This window comes from Salvia hispanica, chromosome 4 (assembly GCF_029641045.1).
Source record: "Salvia hispanica isolate PSC_SH4W2 chromosome 4, Shi_PSC_v1, whole genome shotgun sequence".
NCBI classification, from domain to species: Eukaryota; Viridiplantae; Streptophyta; class Magnoliopsida; order Lamiales; family Lamiaceae; genus Salvia; species Salvia hispanica.
The window spans coordinates 26,286,493-26,308,946 of record NC_142695.1 but is presented as its reverse complement, the minus strand read 5'-3'; the positions used below and the strand labels follow the sequence as shown (position 1 = coordinate 26,308,946).

General features: G+C 35.1%; 1 protein-coding gene, 1 long non-coding RNA gene and 1 pseudogene across 2 annotated transcripts; 2 read left to right on the top strand and 1 right to left on the bottom strand.

Annotated features, from left to right (window-relative positions):
* The first annotated feature begins 7,542 nt into the window (after positions 1-7,542).
* Positions 7,543-9,593, top strand: LOC125195781 (chalcone synthase pseudogene; annotated as a pseudogene).
* An 868-nt stretch (positions 9,594-10,461) lies between these two features.
* On the top strand, positions 10,462-12,801 carry LOC125193561 (glutathione transferase GST 23-like). Its single transcript, XM_048091384.2, has 2 exons — positions 10,462-10,856; positions 12,265-12,801. Exons 1-2 carry the CDS (start codon positions 10,545-10,547, stop codon positions 12,628-12,630), a joined length of 678 nt encoding a protein of 225 aa, XP_047947341.1. The 5' UTR covers positions 10,462-10,544; the 3' UTR covers positions 12,631-12,801.
* Positions 12,802-14,916: 2,115 nt separating this feature from the next.
* LOC148927563 (uncharacterized) lies at positions 14,917-22,454 on the bottom strand. The gene is made up of 2 exons (XR_016137685.1): positions 21,763-22,454; positions 14,917-15,168 (listed from the first exon to the last, which is right to left on the bottom strand). It is a non-coding gene; the product is annotated as an uncharacterized LOC148927563 (long non-coding RNA).

Below are 22,454 nucleotides of genomic sequence, written 5' to 3'. Positions count from 1 at the left end.
GTGGTATAGCACTGAACGGATCTAACAGCAAGACTTGTCCTTATGCTATCTACTAAAAGGCGAGGTCTTGATAAATATTTGTTTCTTAATCAATGTAGGTTAGCATTGAGCATACGGTATTGATTATGCATTACTTTGACTTATCAAATGGTGCGGGTTTTTCGTAACCCAATGATCCTGATATATTGGGTAGTGGTGATCAATATCTAGCGGTGCTAGGATTGCTATTATATTGAATCGTGCGCGAGCTGAGTCTCGTTTGATAATGTCCTCAAGAGGAGCGTGAAACAAGGTTTTATTATTCGTAACCTAGCTAGTTGGGATTTGATTACTCTATGAATAATAAATAAGCGTTTCATGCTAAGTCCACTCTTGGAATTAATAAGAAGTTAATTAATTAAGTCCATAGCAGACATTAATTAATTAATGGACATTTTTATCTTAAGTGCGGAAATGAAAGTTAAACGGAAACCCGGATTACTTGTAATTTCGGATTTGGATGGGGAGAGTTCAATATTACTTCTGTAGTGGCTGCTCGTAATATTTCAATTATGACTTATATTATATTGTGGGTTCAATTTAATTAGTAAAAGTAAATTGGATGAGCCCATATCCAAAACCTTCCATAGATCCCTGTCTGGGCCCAAAAGGAACTTAATATAAATAGGATAATAAAGGAGACAGAAGGATAACAATTTTCATACTGAAAAAATTCAAAAATTTCGTCCTCCCCCCCAGCTGAAGGAGATTTCGAAATTCACTCCTATTCCCATAAGGATTTCTTCTGTCTTCTTTATTTAAGACCTAGTATTCTGGTGAGATCAGCCCACACTGATATCGAAGTACAGTTCGGGAACCAGAGAGAAGATTTGTGGTCTAGTATTCAAAGTGTCACGTGGAGAAGCATCTAGCCATCTTCAATTCTTTGGAGAATTAATTAGGTATTTTTCTGCTCCATAGAAAAGCATGTTTTAGGTTTCAATATTCTTAAAGCATGATTAATTCAAGTTATGAGCATGATATATGTGAGAATTACGCGAATAGATTTTGTCTAAATAATCTGCTAAATAAATCTGATTATTATGTGATTTATTGGTGTGATTAATAATTGTTAAATGATGTGGCAGCAATCATCATCAATTTCCTCTCTCCTTCTTTAATTTCCTCTCTCCTCTTTCCTCTCTCCTCTCTCCCCTCTCCCCTCCTTTCCTTTCCTTCATCGTTTCTGCTCATTCTCTATCCCCCTCTCTCACTACCATTCAGCAAAATCAAGATTCTTCTTTAAATCTATTTTTCGAATTTCATGTATACTCAATTATAGCAATCTCTATTTTTTTATTCAACCGACTTCTAAATCATCTCATTCCTATCTATAAGTTTTAAAGAGTAAAATTTCTGAACCATGGCTTCATTCTCTCTCGTATGTAATTTTTCTTTCACACCAAATTCTCCAACTTTATCAAGGAGCTTTTCACCATAGATGATAGAATCAATACTTCTAACTATTTAATGTATACAAATCGTTCCTACAATTCCCATGGATTTATTTTTGCACCTGTCAAAGAATTTATGCACTTAATGTTTTCATCAAAATGGGTTTCTTCCAATTTTTTCTCAGATTTTGTGAAATCAATTATACAAGCTTTTACATATGTTTTCATTTAATAGATCTCTGTAGATCTCTGTAAGGAAAAAAGTTCATGCTCTGTATTTAAACTCTATTGATATATTTTCTTTCACTAAAACACAAAAATTAGATTTTGCAATTACATCCACTGCAATAGTAATCCCTTGTCAGTCTAAGCTAAAGACTGAGAAATTGTGTTCAAGATCCTAAAAAAAAAGGTTGCAGATAGAAAAGTAATTTACAAGAACGAATAGGGGAATAGGGAAGACGACGGCGAGATTTTGCCGAGCCGATAAAGCATATTAAATGAAGGAATTTTCACACGACTCTAAAATTGCACTACAAAATTGATGGCAGATCACAGATCAGAAAATGAAGATGGACATAGGAGGAGAAAAAGGGCAAGGAGGAGAGAGAATGAGGAGATACAAGAGAGAGGAGAGAGGGAATTAAAAATGAAGAGAGAAAATAGATAATAACGTTGCCACGTCACTGGTCGCTCACGAAGCGCCTATATTTGTCGCCCAGCAGATCAATACTCAATACTTATAATCTATATCTGTCTATAAAAAATTAGATATAGATATAATAGCACGAATTTTAATGTATAATTGTTAAAATAAGAGAAAGAAGAAAATATTTGGTGAAAATAGAATAGTGGATTAAAGGATCCGTATAATAAAATGATACTACGTGGTTAAAATATTGTTTAAAACTTTTCATATTTAAAATTACTCTAGTTTTAATTAACGGTCCAAAATGGGTAAAACAATTTTGTTTGGATTGAGGTAGTATATCTTACGTAGTTTATTGCGCACTCTTGATATGTTAGACAACTTTTAAGACATTTGGAAATCAAATCCTCAAGTGCAAAACCAAAACATGTACTCCGTATATAAATTGTCAGTAAAAAAATAAAAATATTTTTAAAATAAATAAATTGTTATTTAAAGGTATCGAGCATTACATTTATAAATATTAATATAATGACAGAAAATGCTCCTACAATTCAACAAGTCTTTATTGTTTCAAACAATCTCAACTAATACAATATTATATCAATCGAATTTCCAATTTCTTCAATTGAATCTCCAATTAATATAATATAATATAAATTGAAAATCAAGATTATAAAATCTCCACATGAACATAAATCCAAGTAAAATTTCTTAATTTTTCAATTGAATCGTTGGTTTATCTTTGATTGATCTTTAATTCCAGTTAATCTTTGATGCGATTGAAAATTAATTTTTCATTTCAATTTTAATGTTATTTTTTTTATATTTTCACATATTATAAATAGAAAAATTAAATACTATATTAAATAAAAATCATGAATTACTTAATTTTAAAAAAAGAATTTATAAATTTCATATTCAATTAAATAAAAATCACGCATTACTTAATTTTAAAAAAAGAATTTATAAATTTCATATTTAATTTTAATCAAATAAAAAATAGCAAAATATAAATACACTATTATAGAACACAATAAATTTAAATAAAACACTTACATTAATCGAATAAAATGAGAAAAATATAATAAAGGTAAAAAAAAACATGTTGAGATGGAGGCTTTGAACATACAATCTCTATAATTTTTCAAGATACATTTACCATTAGGCTAAACATAGATTATGTATTGAAATCAAACAAATTTTTACATAAAGCAACAAAAAACTCTCTTTTAAGTGTAAAACTAATTGTCCCACATCGAAATCACAAAGAAATTTGGAGTTGAAAACCTATCTATAAAACTACCATTTGTCTCACATCGAAGTCACAATAAAAGTTGAAGTTGAAAACCTATCTATAAAAGGTTTACTCAAGTAATGCAAAACTTGCTCATTTAGTGTGAAGGATTATGTTCTACAAAATATATTCTTTCACTAATTCACGGATCCATCTTTAAGTATGGATTGTTGTGAAATTATAGTTTTTATTTCAAGTTAAAAAATAATTTTTTAATTTAAAAAACGATTTTTTAGAATTAAAAATCGGTTTTTATAATTAAAAATCAATTTTTTTATAAAAATTTTTTTTGGATCGTGCTCGGGCGTTTTGTCGCAATGGGCGCCCGATCTCACGCCTGATGGATCGGGCGAGAGATCGGTTGCGACCGAATGTTCGGTCGTCCTCGGGCACGCTCGACGTCTGCAATGGATGCCCGACACGCTCGAGCCCGATCTCGGGGGAACGGCATGGGATCGGGCATCCATTGTGGATGCTCTAAAAAATAGAGCAATTGGTGTATGCCATGGGTTTTAATGTAGAATTGGTAAAGTAAGAGAGAAGAGGAAAAAGTAAGAGAGAAGGAGAAAAAGTAGGTGAGAAGTAGTGTTAATGGAATGATGTGTAGGGTTGTTATTTGTTGAAAACTTTTTATAAATAAATGTGCTCTATTTTTTATGGACTGCCAAAAATGATAAATATGCTCTATTTTTTGTGGACGGAGGGAGTGATTTTCCCAAAACACGTGCGTAAATAATTGTGTCACTTGTAATAGGATAGATCGAGTATTTGTATTGTAAACTAGTGCCTAAACCCTAATTTAATTCGTACTCCTATTAAAGTACCTAAAAATAAATAAATTAGGCTGCCGTAAAGATTAAATTAAAATTAACTTCATACGCACTCCACCCATGAGAAAAATTTCAGCAATTACCATATTCACCTACTGACCTACATACAAAGAAAAGTTATTTTGTCTTCAACATTAATTAACCCCGTCATTAATGTTGGGCATTCGTACAGAATCAACCTAACTTTATAATCACTACATGAATTTAACCAACTCTAAAGTTGATTATATGACTCAAAATATAAATTGATACTTATGGTTGTTCGGTTACCAAAATTAAATCTTATGATTAAATATGTATCATATTTGGTTCATAAAATTGAATTCTACGACTAATTGTAGATGGATAGTCTCATGATAATTAGGCATAGCCTCTCTCCTCCAACTAAAATAATCCTACAACTTAATCCTAGATGGATAGTCTCATGATATTAGTCATGACAACCACCTTAGTATATTGATAATGATATATTGTAAAACATATAGGGTTGTAATCAAATAGTACTAACTAATTTTCCCGAACTCAGAACTTTTTTAATTTTATTTGTTAAAATATTCAACACAAAGATATAATATTATAAACACAAGACTATTGATATACTTATGTTTTTGTGTTAATATTTAAATTTACATGTGGTATAGATAAAACTATGTTGTTTATAATTTTAATTAATAGAAATGAAACCCTGCGTTCTGGATTGAAAATTAGTTTTATTTAACACGATCATACATACACACAAATATATATATACCCTAATACGCTCTATATATCTAACAATTGATAATATTAAAATATAATATTGTACTATATTAGTACTCCCTCCGTCCTATAAAAGATGTCACACTTTCCTTTAGTATGTCCCACAAAAGATGTCACATTTTCATTTTTGGAAAAAGTTCTCTCTCTCATTAATATAAAAATTATATTTTCTCTCTCCATTAACACACAAAACAAAACCTCCTAAAACCTCCTAATACCATCTCCAATTATTTACACCAAACTCAAACTCATTTTTTAGTATATGTCACCCAAAAAATAATGTTACTCCAACCATTTACACCAAATTTAAGATTTACATCATTTTTGGGAATTTGTCTCACAAAACTTTTGCAGTAACACCAAATATGGCGTTATTTCACAAAAAACAAAAAAAATGAGTTTGAATTTGGTGTATGTGTGGAGAAGATTTCTACTCCAAAAATGTATGGTTAGAGATTGTCTTATAAACTATTCCCTAAACCCTAATTTTAATTGGTATTATGAAAGTACCTAAAAATAAATATCCCTTATTTTAATTGGTACTATGAATGTACCTAAAATTAAATAAATTAGACTATCATAAAGATTAAATTAAAACTAACTTTATACACACTCCACCCTTAATTTTAATTGGTACTATGAAAGTACAAAAAATAAATAAATTTGACTAAAATAAAGACTAAATTAAAAACAAAAAGAAAAAGAAAAGTTATTTCGTCTTCAACATTATTAATCAGTACATGAATTTGAACTAACTCTTAAGTTGATTATATGACTCAAACAAGTTAATTAATTCATTACCTATCAACTGACAATAATTTATTCTTCTCTCAGCATATCCACTGTGCTGCAAACCTCCCCTCGTACCCTTGTTTATCAGGCGTTAAAAATAATAGCCTAACTAGGAATATGATCACATGCAAACTGTAAATATTGTACAAACTTCAAACTATAATCTAAATCATTAGAAAATATTAACAAATGACAAAATTATATCAACAGAAATTATCTATAAAATGCCAACGGTTGATGTTGTGTTGAAAATATGTTGAAACTGTGTTGACATTTTCTGTTGATGTATTTTAATTATCTGTTAACATATTCTAATGGTCTAGATCATAGTTTGGACTTTGTACAATATATAGGTTTGTATTTTATCACTACCCAGCCTAGCTAATTCTGTTAACGTGTATATAAACGTGTTTTTTCTCTCTAACTAATTTAGTACTATAGTTTAATTAGTATAGTTTAATTAGATTATATTCTGTTAGAGAGTTTTGTTGGATGTCCAAATTAATTACTTAAATAATTAAATTTGTTTAGTTGAACTGGATAATTTTATTTAGTTGGCATAAACTAATATTCCCTCCATCCCAAAAAAATAAAGAAATTTGGGAAATTATGGGAATTAATGCATAATTGGTAAATTACGAGAGATGAGGAGAATGGTGGTTAAAATAGTGGATAGTGGGGCTTATAGTGTTATTAGTGTTTAATGGTGGGTTCTAGTGGTATAAATTGTTAATAAATTGATGTATATGGGCAATGAGTTTGGTAAACATTCCATAAATAGAAATGTGATTTTTTTAAGGGACTATGAAAAAAGGAACGTGTCCTTATTTTTATGGGATGAAGGGAGTAAGATAATTTTAATTAATTGTTGTATGAAATAAATTTTAATCAATTGCTCTATTTCCTTCTTTCAAATGAGAAATTAATTAAATAAATTCAAGTAATAAATAAATAACTTAATATACTATAAAATGATTTACTAAAATATGTGTATGTTAATGTGTTTTTATGTAATTGTGGCATCTTTAAATACACTTTAGTTTAAGTGTATATATTTTTATAGTATTTCTAATGTATACAGAATAAATATTCATATGTAAATATATTCATATTTTTATAGCTAAGTGGTGAAGTCACATGAGAACATGTGATTGTGATTGACTTTGGGATTTGTCTCATCACAAACGATTGACTTTTTTTTTTTTAAAGTAATATTTTTTATTTTATTTTATTATCTTTCTTATTTTATTTTCTCTTCCTTATTTTATTATTTATTTATTTCTCCTCTTTGTTTTCTCCATAATTTATTTTATTCACTTAATTCATTTAATAGTACTCCATTCGTTCACAAAAAATAGTTTTATTTGTGGACGGCACACATTTTATTGAGAAATTGGTAAAGTAAGAGAAATAGAGAGAAAAAGTAAGTAAAGTACGAGAGAGAAAGAGGTTAAAAAGAGAGAAAATATGAGACATAAATTTTCTATTTTAAGAAATGAGACTATTTTTTGTGGATATTCTAAAATGATAAAATAAGACTATTTTTTATAGACGAAGGGAATATTATTTTTAAAATTATGTGCCAAAGAAAAGTTGATGGTTGCAGCAGCACTAAGGAAATAGGTTAGATTGGAAAGGCATATAAATAGAAATATAAATAATTAAAATAAAATTAGTATTTAATATATTTAATTAAAAAATTTGAGTTTGATCAAGTAAATAGTTAGATGATCTAACCTCAAAATATTTTCTATTCATCTAATGCATTAGGCATGTAGTAACACTTTTCCGGCGACAGAATAATGGCGAACATGGAGGTGATCCGCCGTGCTTCTGGTCCAGCCACCGTGTTGGCGATCGGCACCGCCACGCCACCAAATTGCCTTGAGCAGAGCACGTTTCCTGATTACTACTTCCGCGTCACAAACAATGAGCATAAGATCGACCTCAAAAACAAATTCAAGCGTATATGTATGATTTCATACTATTTCCCATATTATTCTATAATTCTCCTTCCGTCCCCATTAATTGTCACCACTTTATTTTTTTGTTTGTCCCCAATTATAAATTGACATCCTTACTTTTTACTACTTTTGGTAATGGACTACATATTCTGCTAACTCATTTCACTCACATTTTATTACTCCCTTCGTCCCCTATTAGGAGTCACTTTTTAACCAGACACGGGTTTTAAGAAATGTAAAAAAAAAGTTGGTTGAAAAAGTTAGTGAAATGTGGGACCCATTTTTTTATATTGGTTTTATAATAAAATGTGAGTGAATTGAGTTAGTGGAATGTGAGACCTACTTACTATTTATGGTAAAAATGAAGTGTGACTCTTAATTGGGGACGGACCGAAATGGAAAAGTGTGACTCTTAATGGGGACGGAGGGAGTATAAAATACTCCCTCCGTCCCGCAATGATAGTCCCACTTTGACCCGGCACGGGTTTTAAGAAATGTAATGAAAAGTGAGTTGAAAAAGTTGGTGGAATGTGGGTCCTACTTTTAAAGTATTAGTTTTATAATAAAAAGTGAGTAGGAATGAATTGGTGGAATATGGGGTCCACTACCAAAAATGGTAAAAGTGAAATGAGACAAACTTTGTGGGACGGACGGAAATGGAAAAATAGGACAATCTTTATGAGACGGAGGGAGTATACAAAACTCTGACTCATATTCCACTAATTTTTTCCACTCACTTTGCACTATATTTCATAAAACCCGTGCAAAGTCAAACAGTGTCAATTAATAGGGGACGGACGGAGAATAAATCAACTTTGATTCAAACTTCCTGTGATTGATTTCCATTACTAATTTATTTCAAATCCAGGCGAGAACACGACGATCAAGAAACGGTACATGCATCTAACAGAAGACCTCCTGAAACAGAACCCTAACATCGCCGCCTACGCCGCGCCGTCGCTCGACGCGAGGCAGGACATGGTGGCGGTGGAGGTGCCGAAGTTGGGCCAACCAGCTGCAGAGAAAGCCATAGCGGAATGGGCCCAGCCCAAATCCAACATCACTCACCTCATCTTCTGCACTAGCACTATCTCCGTCGACATGCCCGGCGCCGACTATGTCCTTTCCAACCTCCTCGGCCTCCGACCCTCCGTCATCCGCACCATGCTGTGCCAGCACGGCTGCTACGGCGGTGCCTCCGCCCTCCGCCTCGCCAAGGACATGGCCGAGAACAACGCCGCCGCCCGCATTCTCATCGTCTGCTGCGAGGTTATGGCCATGCTCTTCCGTGGCCCCCACGAGGCCCATATGGGGGACCTCGTGGGCCAGGCGCTTTTTGGGGATGCGGCCGCCGCTTTGATCGTTGGCTCCGATCCGGTGGCCGGGGCCGGCGAGCGGCCCCTCTTCCATATCGTTTCCGGGGCTCAGACAACTGTATCCGGAAGCTAAGGGAGGATATTGGGCCGCATGCGTGAAGCCGGGCTGTTTGTGGAACTGATGAGCGATATCCCGGGCCTTATCTCGGGAAGTATTGAGGAGATTTTGAAGGAGGCTTTTAGCCCGTTTGGGATCTCGGATTGGAATAAAGTATTTTGGATTGTACATCCTGGTGGGCCTGCGATATTTAATAGGATGGAAATGGGCTTGGGATTAGGGCCCGATAAACTGCAGTGTTCGCGCCACGTGTTGAGTGAGTACGGGAATGTATCTGGTCCTTCCGTGTTGTTTGTATTAGATGCAATGAGGAAGTTCTCGGCGGAGGAGGGGAGAAGCACCACCGGTGAGGGGCTCGATTAGGGGGTGATGTTCGGGTTCGGGCCGGGCCTCACGGTGGAATCCCTCGTGCTGCGGAGTATGCCGATTGGTTGATTATGACTTTATATGATTCCAAATGCTAATACTCCCTCTGTACCAAGATAAACGAAGTACTTCTTTTAGGCACGTGATTTAAGGAATTAATAGTTAAAAGAGTTAAAATAAAGAAAGTAAAGTACGAGAAAAAGAAAAGTAGAGAAGTAAATAGAGAATAAAGTAAAAAAGATGATTTTTAGCTAAAAATGAAAATAACTCACTTATAATAAGACATTCGAAAGAGGAATATGACTCGCTTATCTTGAGACAAAGGAAGTAAATGTTTCAGTATTTGTTTTAATTTGTTGTATTATAGATTAAAGTATGTGCTGCATCGTTGATGAATTTTTGAGTGTTGTTTAAGTATAGATGGGTAGTGTGTGATTCGCAAGATAATTAGGAGTAGATCTTTATCTTATTTTGTCAAACTACATGCTCTCTCTCCTTTAGTTTTATATTTTAGTGTGAAATACAGAATTATTAAATTTAGTTAAATACTCTTTCCGTCCCATAATTTTTTTTTATTTTATTAATTTGGGTTTCAATTGAAAGATCAATCACTAAAAAACCGTAAATCTTGAATAATGGATCTAATTATATATAAATCTATATTAATTTTTTCGTAATGTATTAATTAAAAAGTTACATTTTGCACTTTGACCTTGAAAAGTTACATTAAAAAGTTTCAATAATGTCTGTCTCTCTCTCACTCTCCCCACTCGTATAATAGCATCAAAGTGGCCACATATTTATTTATTTGGTCTATATATAACACTATTGCTAGTCTTTTAGATTTGGTCATATTTGGCCTCCTATTTCTCAAAATTGACCCCATTCATTAAGTTTTAAAAGCAACATGTATGATCAGTAATCACAAAGAAAATAGTCAATGCACAAATAAATACGAGAGAGATCTATTCAATAGATCAGAGATACAAAAACACAAAATAGTTTTCATCAAAACCAAACATGGGAGGGGTGAAGGTCCTTGGCTTAAACTCGAGCTTCCCATGTGTGCGAGTCCTGTGGGCCCTCAAGCTCAAAGGTGTAAACTACGAAATTGTTGAAGAAAACTTGCTAAACAAGAGTCCTCTCCTTCTGCAAATGAACCCTATCCATAAGAAAGTCCCTGTTCTGATACACAAGGACAAGCCCATCGTCGAGTCTTTGCTTATTCTTGAATACATCGATGAGGTATGGAAAACGACCTACCCGTTGATGCCCGAGGATCCATATGATTGTAGTATGGCTCGTTTCTGGGCTAAGTTCGTTGATGAAAAGGTAAATGAATTTTTCTGAGTTATAAATTTTCAACCCTAATTTATTGATTTCAGATTAGATTGATATCATGATAACTGTTTTTAACAAGCTCTTCAGCTAGTATACTACTTTGGGTCTCTGCAGATATATATGCTTGAATTAGTGGGACTTAAATCTAACTCAAGAAATAAAAAGTGTCTTTTTAGGAGAAATTCAGTTGTCTTGTTAATCAACACATAATAACAGACTCAATATTCTGAGAAAACTGACTAATCCCTGTTTTAGTGGGGGGTATTTTTACTATCTTATTACACCATCCGTCCCAAAAAATAAAGACAATTGGGACGGTACAAGAATGAATGCATAATTGATTAAGTAAGAAAAATAAGAAGAAGTGTAGTTAAAATAGTGTTAATAGATAGTGTGATTAACATTATTATTAGTGCTTAATAGTGGGCTCTAGTAGTATAAATTGTAAATAAATTGATATAAATGGATAATGAGCTTGGTAGAACTTTCCATGAATGGAAATGAGATATTTTTATGGGATAGGCGAAAAAAGAAAATGTCATTATTTTTATGGGTTAGTGGAGTCTAATAATTCACAGTAACAAAACTCCTTAATCATGAATTGAACTTATCTCACAACCAATAAGTTTCAAAGTCGTGAACTAACCTTATTTAGCCTACAGTTAAGACTTAAGACCATAGTTTGCCTATAAAACTTGGTAGTCATCAATTAAGGCCAACTCACATGAATTATGGGTAAAACAATATTTTAATCCAAAAATGACTAGGTTTCTATTTAAAAAAAAATAAAAAATATGTGGCCATTTTTAACTTGGCAACAGCAAAATGGATATTTTGATACGTTGACCGTGAGATGTACTACATCCGTTTGTGGATAAAAGATACTCCCTCCGTCTCATTGAAGATGAACCATTTTTCTTTTTGATTTGTCCAAATCAAGATGACCTATTACTTAAAATGGAAACACATTTATCTCTACTTTATTCTCTCTCTCTTACTTTACTCTCTCTTCTTACCATACAAAATATAACTGCATAAAATATCGTGCCACCCAAGGAAAGGCTCATCTTCCTTGGGATGGAGGGAGTACATTTTTCCTTCGTATGAATTTTAAAAACTTGTTTGACCTTATAAAGAAAATGTGTAAAAACGTAATGGAATATATGTCCCATTTTGATATACAAATTTTGTAGTGAAATTTGAGTGTAATGATTTAGCAGAGTGTGAAGTCCACTTTCTAAAAATGGAAAAAGAAATAAATGTGTCATTTATTGGCTGGCGTCCCAAAATGACATAAAGTGTTTTATTCGCGAAGTATGTATTATGTATGTATTTATTATCATAGATCCAATACTTGGACGTATCTTGCTAGTAACATGTATACCTAAATAAATCACAGGTAGTTGTGACCGCATTCGAAGCCATGAAATCAGAAGGGGAAGGAAAGGAGGTGGCTATTGTTGCTGCGAAAGAAACACTAGAGCTTTTGGAGAAGCAAATTGAAGGAAAGAAGTTTTTCGGGGGAGACGAGATAGGATACCTCGATTTAGTGGTGGGGTGGATATGCTTGTGGCTTCCTGCAATAGAACAAGTTGGAGGTATGAAGCTGCTCGACTCGTCCACTTTTCCTTTACTCTACCAATGGACACAATGCTTCGTGCACATTCCGGCCATCCACGAGTGCCTTCCACCCCGAGAAAAGGCAGTCGACTACTTCCAAACGGGCCTCAACTATCTTCGTTCACTGGATGCATCCAAGAAGTAGCCATGTAGAAATTTATGGATGCAACTTATATACTGTATCTTTTAAGAGTCTTCATATTTGTGTGTTCAGTGTGTTTTAATTTCTTGGCTATGATAAATTATTTGAAATAATTCGTTGTGATATCTGTATCCGAGATATTTTGCTATAATTCAAACTTGGTTTCTGTTGGAACTTATAGCCCAGATGTGAGTTACACTACTATCTAATATCTACAAATGTTGTGGTAAAAAGGAAGTATGCAACCAATTCAAAATATCCAGCACATATAAATCATCAATCATATAAATGTGTGATCTCACTGTTATTTCTGAAACAACTATTAGGGGCTTCTTGGTATGATGGAATGGAATGGTGGAATGGAATGTGATTTCTACTTCCATTCTATTCATTTGCTTAGTGTGATGGAATGAATGAGTGAATGGGGGAAAATGCAAAGGAAATCCAAGAAAATTGACATTTCATTCCTATCTTCGTTCCATTCCAACCCTCATTCCATTCCACCCTCATTCCATTCCATCATACCAAGCATGCCCTAGGAGTTTCAGGGCAATTTGTTAGCTGCTGATGAATGTCACAGTTCAAAATTTTAAAGCATACTACTAAATCAATTATTCATGGAAATCCAACACATGTATATGCTCCGGAGCTTGAACCTCACTTAGGTGGTTTGGCGGCAAGAAAAGGGAAGCAATTAGTTAGGGAAAATCAAATATTCTCTCGGCAGATTTGTTAGTTAATTTTTAGAGATTTTATAGCTTAGTTGAATTGTTCTAAAATATTAACCTAATCAAAATAAAAAGATGCACAAAAAATACATGACCAAATTAAAATATGATTAAGAAGATACAATAAAAAAAAAGTTATATTAATAAGCCAAATACATAAAAAAACAGAAAGATTAATATTAAAATTACAAGTTTTTTAATTATGTAATATTTATTTAATAAATAATAAATTTTATAAATAATCATATAAGTAATAAGTATTACTATAGTATTATTTGATACAATTTAATTAAATTAAAGTTAATGACAAATGGATATTGGGTTAATACGTAATTTAGATAAAATATATAGATATGTTTGAAGAGTATAAAAAGTAAGGGAGTGAAAAATATTCTTTTTGAGTTGAGTTTAGTGTAAATGATTGGAGTAAAGCACTATTTGATGTGACATTTACACGAAAATGGATTTGAGTTTAGTGTAAATGATTGAAGATGGTCTAAAGGTGTTCAGATGGATCCGGCAAAGATTTCAGATGTCCTCCATTGGCCGACCCTAAATCACGTAGTTGTCCAAAACAAGGCAGAAACTGATGGAGGAATCCCCTTGCAAACTTCTTCCAACATTCAACAACAATTTCTCAATCTATGTCGTATCCAAGTTTGCGTGAATTCCAATGTATGTCGTATCCATGTTCTGAGTATTTTCAAACATCTCATAATCTATTTATTAGTAATGAGTTGTGTTATGATCGTAAAGCATTACAAGAAAATAATTGGACTCTATTTTCAAATTCATTGATGAACAACTTTTGGTGCATGATATGATAATGTCATATGTGCATTCATGTGATGGTGATATGTTTTTCGTATACGGTTATGGTGGTACTGGTAAAACTTTCACATGGATGTTGTTGTCAGCTGAGATTCGTTTGAAAGGTGATATTGTTTTAAATGTGTCTTCCAATGGTATAGCTTCTTTGTTATGTCCTAGTGGTAGAACTGCACATTCTCGGTTTAAAATTTCTATCAATGTGAATGAAGATTCCGTGTGCAATATAAACAAGGTAGTCCACTTGCTGAGTTGATTCTGAGAGCTATGCTTACTATTTGGTATGAAGCTCCGACTGTTCACAAACATTACATTGAATTCGTGGATCGAAGTTTGAGGGATATTATGCATGTATGTGATGAGTTGTGCATGGAAAAGTCATTCGGTGGAAAAACTGTAGTTTTTGGTGATGACTTTAGACAAATTTTGACAGTTGTTCCTAAAGGTAGTCGAAAAGATATTGTCAATGCTACCATTAATTCATCTTATCTTTGGAGATATTGCAAATTTTAAAGTTAAACAAAAACATGAGACTTCTTAGAGTTCAATCTGGTGATGAAGCTTCAAAATTTAATGGAATTTTCAGCTTGGGTGACATCTATTAGTGATGGTGTTATTAGTGGTCCAAATATGTCACGACCGCATTTTTGCTAACGATAGCGAAAGCGGGTAAACCGCGACTAATAAGAGGGATTAAAGAAGCGGGGGAAAGAAAAGGGCTAGAACTTGAGAATTTGCACAAAGACCAAGTCAATTGATATCATAGAAGTCAAGTATTTCATTACATGGTCTTGAAAACAGAATGAACATCTCCTCAAATAAATCAGAGTTGATGGTGAGATTCTACATTCTCACCTCACAAAAGAGCAGCGGAATAAGTCCTCACTAAACGACTTCGTGTACGAAGACACGAATCGTTGGGAGATCAACTTGCTTTCTTAATAACATCGACTCCGATCATCACTCCGTCCTCTTGACGTTCAACCTGCACATTTATAAATACATGCGGGGCTGAGTACAGGAGTACTCAGTAGACACGTGCCGAAAACAAAACATACATTATATAGTTGTCAAGCCATCACATTAACACACGGGGGTTTTCTTAAAAGGCCCGAGCTTACTAAGTTCTTTTGTGAGCTAAAAATTCGAGTGCAGACTAGGTTCTTTCATCATTCATTATTCATTCATTCATCATTCCATTCCATTCTAGTCAAGTGCCGCTCCAACGGTCACCCATCATTCCATTGATAGAACTGGCAGCGGAAGCGGTGTTGCATGGATTAACATAATTTAACAATTATTAATCACACCAATAAATCACATAATAATCAGATTTATTTAGCAGATTATTTAGACAAAATCTATTCGCGTAATTCTCACATGTATCATGCTCATAACTTGAATTAATCATGCTTTAAGAATATTGAAACCTAAAACATGCTATGGAGCAGAAAAATACCTAATTAATTCTCCAAAGAATTGAAGATGGCTAGATGCTTCTCCACGTGACGCTTTGAATACTAGACGACAAATCTTTTCTCTGGTTCCCGAACTGTACTCCGATATCAGTGTGGGCTGATCTCACCAGAATACTAGGACTTAAATAAAGAAGACAGGAGAAATCCTTTTTGGAATAGGAGTGAATTTCGAAATCTCCATCAGCTGGGGGGGGGGGGGGAGGACGAAATTTTCGAATTTTTTCAGTATGAAAATTGTTATCCTTCTGTCTCCTTTATTCTCCTATTTATATTAAGTTCCTTTTGGGCTCAGACATGGATCTATGGAAGGTTTTGGATATGGGCTCATCCAATTTACTTTTTACTAATTAAATTGAACCCACAATTTAATATAAGTTATAATTGGAATATTACGAGCAGCCACTATAGAAGTAATATTTAACTCTCCCCATCCAAATCCGAAATTATAAGTAATCTGGGTTTTCGTTTAACTTTCATTTCCCGCGCTTAAGATAAAAATGTCCATTAATTAATTAATATCTGCTATGGACTTAATTAATTAACTTCTTATTAATTCCAATAGTGGACTTAGCATGAAACACTCATTTATTATTAATAGAGTAATCAAACTCCAACTAGCTAGGTTCCGAATAATAAAACTTTGTTTCGCGCTCCTCTTGAGGACATTATCAAACGAGACTTAGCTCGTGCACGATTCAATATAATAGCAATCCTAGCACCGCTAGATATTGATCACCACTACCCAATATATCAGGATCATTGGGTTACGAAAAACCCGCACCATTTGATAAGTCAAAGTAATGCATAATCAATACTATATGCTGAATGCTAACCTACATTGATTAAGAAACAAATATTTATCAAGACCTCGCCTTTCAGTAGATAGCCTAAGGACAAGTCTTGCTGTTAGATCCGTTCAGTGCTATACCACACCAATGTCATCTTATTTCAGTAAGGCTTAGAAATATGCGGACTGACATTGCAACCTTTCTCGATGGATAGTCAAATTCCAACTAGGTTGTGAAATTCATCTTTTTCTTTGTTTAGAACTGACTGTGTTACCTTAAAGTGGACGCCGCTCACAACCGGTCTACTAAATCAAAGACTTAGACTTTGTTAAGTTAACTTATACATTCAAACATGCATTAACATCCATTAAATGTAAAACATAACAACATTATGACAAAAATAATCTGTTTTATTTATTGGAAAATAAAATAAGAGTTTTACAGTATTCAATCACTCGATCTAACAATCTCCTACTTATACTCAAAACACTTTCGAGTATACAAAATGTGCTAAAGTCTAATTCTCCCACTTATACTGAAAGCGGATTGAGGTCTTGAATTAGTCGAACTCCTATTCCTTCAACATGGCTTTCATACGGCTTTACCGCTAATGCCTTCTGCCAAGTTGTTTTCTGACTCAATCTTGACCACTTTTATGTCTCCTCTCTGCACTATATCTCGAATGATATGATATTTCCTCTCTATGTGTTTGCTCGCTTTATGAGCTCGTGGTTCCCTCGAATTTGCCACAGCACCAGTATTATCACAATAAATGGTGATGCTCTTGGGCATATTCGCAACCACACCTAAGTCCAGAAGGAAGTTCTTAAGCCATACAGCCTCTTTTGCAGCCTCCGAAGCGGCCACATACTCGGCTTCCATGGTAGAGTCTGCAATGCATTTCTGCTTTACACTCTTCCAAATTACAGCTCCACCTCCTAAGGTAAACACATATCCGGAAGTTGATTTTCTCGAATCTACATCAGCTTGAAAATCTGAATTTGTATATCCTAAAGGATAGAGCTCGGCTGCATTGTAAACTAGAACATGGTCCTTAGTCCGATTAAGGTACTTGAGTATGTTCTTTACGGCAGTCCAATGTCCTTGGCCGGGATTTGATTGATATCTTGCTACCATGCCAACAACAAAGCAAATATCAGGTCTAGTACAAAGCATAGCATACATGAGACTACCAACTGCCGAGGCATATGGTATTCTTCTCATCTCTGCTATCTCAGATGCTGTCTTAGGACACATCTCTTGAGATAAATGGATGTCATGTCTAAAAGGTAGGAAACCTTTCTTGGCATCTTGCATGCTAAAGCGTCTAAGTACTGTGTTGATGTAAGATTCTTGGGATAAGCACAACGTTCTCTTTGCACGGTTCCTAAGAACCTTGATACTGAGAATGTGTCCCGCATCACCCATATCTTTCATCTCGAACTGGCTGGACAACCAAGTTCGCACTGATGACAACATCTTTTTATTGTTTCCAATTAGAAGAATGTCATCTACATACAAAACTAAGAACACAACATTTCCCTTTTCAACCTTCTCATACACGCAGCTTTCATTAGGGCATTTTTTGAATCCAAACTTTTGTACGGTTTGATCAAAACACTGGTTCCATGATCTAGATGCTTGCTTGAGGCCATAAATGGCCTTCTTAAGCTTCCAAACCATGTGTTCCTTGCCCTTTACCACATAGCCTTCGGGTTGTTCCATGTAGATGGTCTCCTCAAGACTCCCGTTTAAAAACGCAGTCTTAACGTCCATCTGTCATACTTCCCAAGCCATGTAAGCTGCTATAGACAAAAGTATACAGATCGATTTGAGCATGGCCACTGGGGAGAAGGTCTCATCGTAATCGATGCCTTCCTTTTGGGTATACCCCTTAGCCACTAGTCTTTCCTTGAAGACTTTAACTCGTCCATCGGGTCCACATTTACGTTTGTATATCCACTTGCTCCCAATGGTAGTACAACCTTCGGGTAGGACAGACAAATCATAGACGTCTTTGTCTACCATTGATTGTAGTTCCGAATCCATTGCTTTCACCCATTCGCAATGATCGACATCTGCCTGCGCCTCTGCAAGATTCCAGGGATCAAGTACATTGTTGTCCGAGGAGTGATCCATACACTGCGAGACCCTCCCACTGCGACGCAGCACTACAAAAGTAGTCCAAAAACTCGGCACTTAGGTATTCACCTCCGCGATCAGATCGCAGACATTTGATACTCTTACCATGACGTGTCTCTACTTTAGCCTTAAACTCCTTGAACTTGTCAAAAGTTTCAGACTTGTAGCGCATCAAATAGATGTATCCGATTTTCGAGAAGTCATCTATAAAAGTGACGAAATATCGAAAACCGCCCCTTGCCTCGATTGACATTGGTCCACACACATCAGTATGAATGAACTCAAGTACTTCCTTGGCCCTATTCCCCTTTGACCTAAAAGGTCTCTTAGTCATCTTGCCTTCGAGACAAGATTCACACTTCGAAAATAGTTCCTTCTCAAGACCTTTGATAAGATCTTGATCAACCATCGCATGAATTCTTCTTTCGTTGGCATGACCAGGTCTAAGGTGTCATAAGTACGTTTCATTCATTGAACTTAAAGGTTCTTTTCTTTTCTTAGAAATTTTCGATGTAGCATTGAGTTCTGATTTACGTTGATTAAATTGTGTAGAACTGATTGTGTACAGATTGTTTTCCATGATACCACGACAGATATAAGAACCATCTTTCTTAATAACGCAATTGTCATCAAAAGAAATCGAATATCCATCAAAACACAATTTAGAAAATGAAATTAAATTTCTTCTAAAAGAAGGTATCAATAAAACATTCTTCAAAATAAAAAATCTATCAATAGAAAAACGTAAATAAACGTCTCTCACTGCAACGGCCGCCACATTCGTAGCGTCGCCCAGCTGGACTTCGATCTCACGATCATGTAACCGTCTTGTCACCTGCATTAAGTCAGGATCAAAACATATATGATCAGTTGCTCCAGTATCAATAACCCAAGTATGAGTAGATGTCGAAGCCAAACATGACTCGACTACTAGAGCATGGTGCATACCTGTAGCCTTGCCCTTCTTAGGACAATCTGGCTTCCAATGACCTTTTTCTCCACATTTGAAGCACTTTCCAGTAGGCTTCTTGTCACCCCGCTGCTTCTTCTTTCCCTTAGCATTCTTAGCTGCCACTGGGTTCGGTGCCTTTTTCTTTCCTGCGCGAGGCTTAGAGCCAGAGGAATTAGGCGCCAAACTCAGCATAGCTACCTTAGCTTGAACCATAAGGTCCTCCGCCGACTGAAGTTCAGTCATCAGCTCTGCCAAAGTGTAATTCCGCTTGTTCATCTCGAATTTGAGCTTGAACTGTTGGAAGCTAGGGGGAAGACTTTGAAGGATTATAGTAACCTGGGACTCGGGATCGATCGTCCCTCCCAAAACCTCAATCTGGTTGAGGTGACTCATAATCTCGAGGACGTGTTGCCTCACTGACGAGCCTTCCTTCATAGTCTTCGTCATGATACTCCGAAAAGCTTGAGACTTAGGCGTTCGATTCTGAGTACCAAAAAGATTTGCGAGATTTGTCATAATCTCGGCGTCAGTTTTCATGGCAGAATGCTGATGCTTGAGTATTGATGACATAGAAGCCAACATGTAGCACTTAGCCATCTCATTCGCCTTATGCCACCGTCTATGCGCATCTCGCAGTCCTTGCGCGGCGTTAGTTGCCGGCACTGCTGGACGTGGAGTAGTGAGCACAAACTTGTACTCTTCGGCTGTGAGAACGATATCCAAGTTTTGTTTCCATTCTATGTAATTTTGGCCCTCGAGTTTGTTTTCTTTGAGAATGGCAGAAAGAGGATTAAAAGACATCTTGACGGATTTTATTGCACTGCAAACAGAAGAATTTACTATTTGTCATAAATTTATATAAGGAAATTGAGTAGATTAACCATAAAACTTTTCAAAATCTTACAACAGCAAAATTAATAAATTGTATCCTCCTCTGGAGGTTAATACGCATTAAAATTTTGACAATTTTACTGGTCACAACACCGACACCTCAATTGCATCCTCCTCTGGAGGTTAATACGCCTAATGTTGCCTAAGCACGACCATCAGATTTAGCATTACAGAATTTTATTTCTACAACACACTCCCATAACAATGTTCATGTGCTGACAACAAAACCAAGCTATCTCATAAATTCTGATTGAACCCTGAAACTCGCAGTTCCTTAGGATTATTGTCTCCACTCTGTAGGTGACAATAATATTGGGAACCACTTTCTAGTTCATTCTATTTATGATGTGAGAAGTCCGCCCTTATAAACTTGTTGTTTTCGTAGGATTATTGTCCCTACTCTGTAGATGGCGATAATATTAGAAAATCAACTTTACAAAATTTGGCAGTCCAACCGATGGAGACCATATATAAACTTTTAGTTCATAATTATCGCTTAGATATTTGGGTTATGGTTTTTCAATAATTATCCTTTAGCCTTAAGGCAGATTAAGACTAATTAAATTCTGTTGGTATTTAATTGACTAGATAAATAAATCTTTTATTATCTTTAGTAACTTAGTCGTGCGCCGTTCTCGGCGTGGCTGCTCTTGGTCGTGCGCCGCTAGGGTTGGGCGACTAGGGTTAGGGTTCGTCGCGGCGGAGAGAAGCCGCTGCTCTCGGACGAGTAGCGAGCTAGTTTGCTCTCCACCACCGTCGATTCGCACCGGGCGCCGCCTAGGGTTTCACGGTCTTGGCTGGCGGCGCGCACGAGCCCACGCTCGCCAGCGCGTCGCCCCAACACCGTCGGCCCTTGGCTCCCACACAATTCGACAACCCACTTCGATCGCATGTAGCGCGATTCGTCCCAGCGCAAGCGCCGACGAATCGCACATCTCGTGCGTTCGAATAATTCAAGTTCTATTGATTCGAATGTTCTTGAGTTCATCATGCATAATTATAAACAATAAAACAAGAACATGCATCAAAATCAAATAACACATGCATACATGAAATTCGCGAAATTTAAATCCAAATAATCAGAGCCAAAGACTGGCTCTGATACCAATTGATGGAACTGGCAGCGGAAGCGGTGTTGCATGGATTAACATAATTTAACAATTATTAATCACACCAATAAATCACATAATAATCAGATCTATTTAGCAGATTATTTAGACAAAATCTATTCGCGTAATTCTTACATGTATCATGCTTATAACTTGAATTGATCATGCTTTAAGAATATTGAAACCTAAAACATGCTTTTCTACAGAGCAGAATAATACCTTATTAATTATCCAGAGAATTGAAGATGGCTACTGCTTCTCCACGTGACGCTTTGAATGCTAGACCACAAATCTTCTCTCTGGTTCCCAAACTATACTCCGATATTAGTGTGGGTTGATCTCACCAGAATACTAGGACTTCAATAAAGAAGACAGAAGAAATCCTTTTGGGAATAGGAGTAGAATTCGAATTCCTCTTCAGCTAGAGGGAGTCGAAATTTTCGAAAATTTTAAGTATAAAATTGTGATCATTTTGCAACCTTTATTCTCCTATTTATATTAAGTTCCTTTTGGGCCCAGACATGGATCTATGGAAGGTCTTGGATATGGGCTCATCCAATTTACTTTTTACTAATTAAATTGAACCCACAATTTAATATAAGTTATAATTGGAATATTACGAGCAGCCACTACAGAAGTAATATTGAACTCTCCCCATCCAAATCAGAAATTATAAGTAATCCAGGTTTCCGTTTAACTTTCATTTCCCGCGTTTAAGATAAAAATATCCATTAATTAATTAATATCTGCTATGGACTTAATTAATTAACTTCTTATTAATTCCAAGAGTGGACTTAGCATGAAACGCTCATTTATTATTCATAGAGTAATCAAACTCCAACTAAGTAGGTTCCGAATAATAAAACCTTGTTTCGCGCTCCTCTTGAGGATATTATCAAACGAGACTCAGC

Bases quoted from the DNA above. Each gene is read 5' to 3' on its own strand.
- LOC125193561 (XM_048091384.2), top strand. From the start codon at position 10,545: ATGGGAGGGGTGAAGGTCCTTGGCTTAAACTCGAGCTTCCCATGTGTG. The intron at 10,857-12,264 runs GTAAATGAATTT...AATAAATCACAG, and splicing joins CTAAGTTCGTTGATGAAAAG to GTAGTTGTGACCGCATTCGA.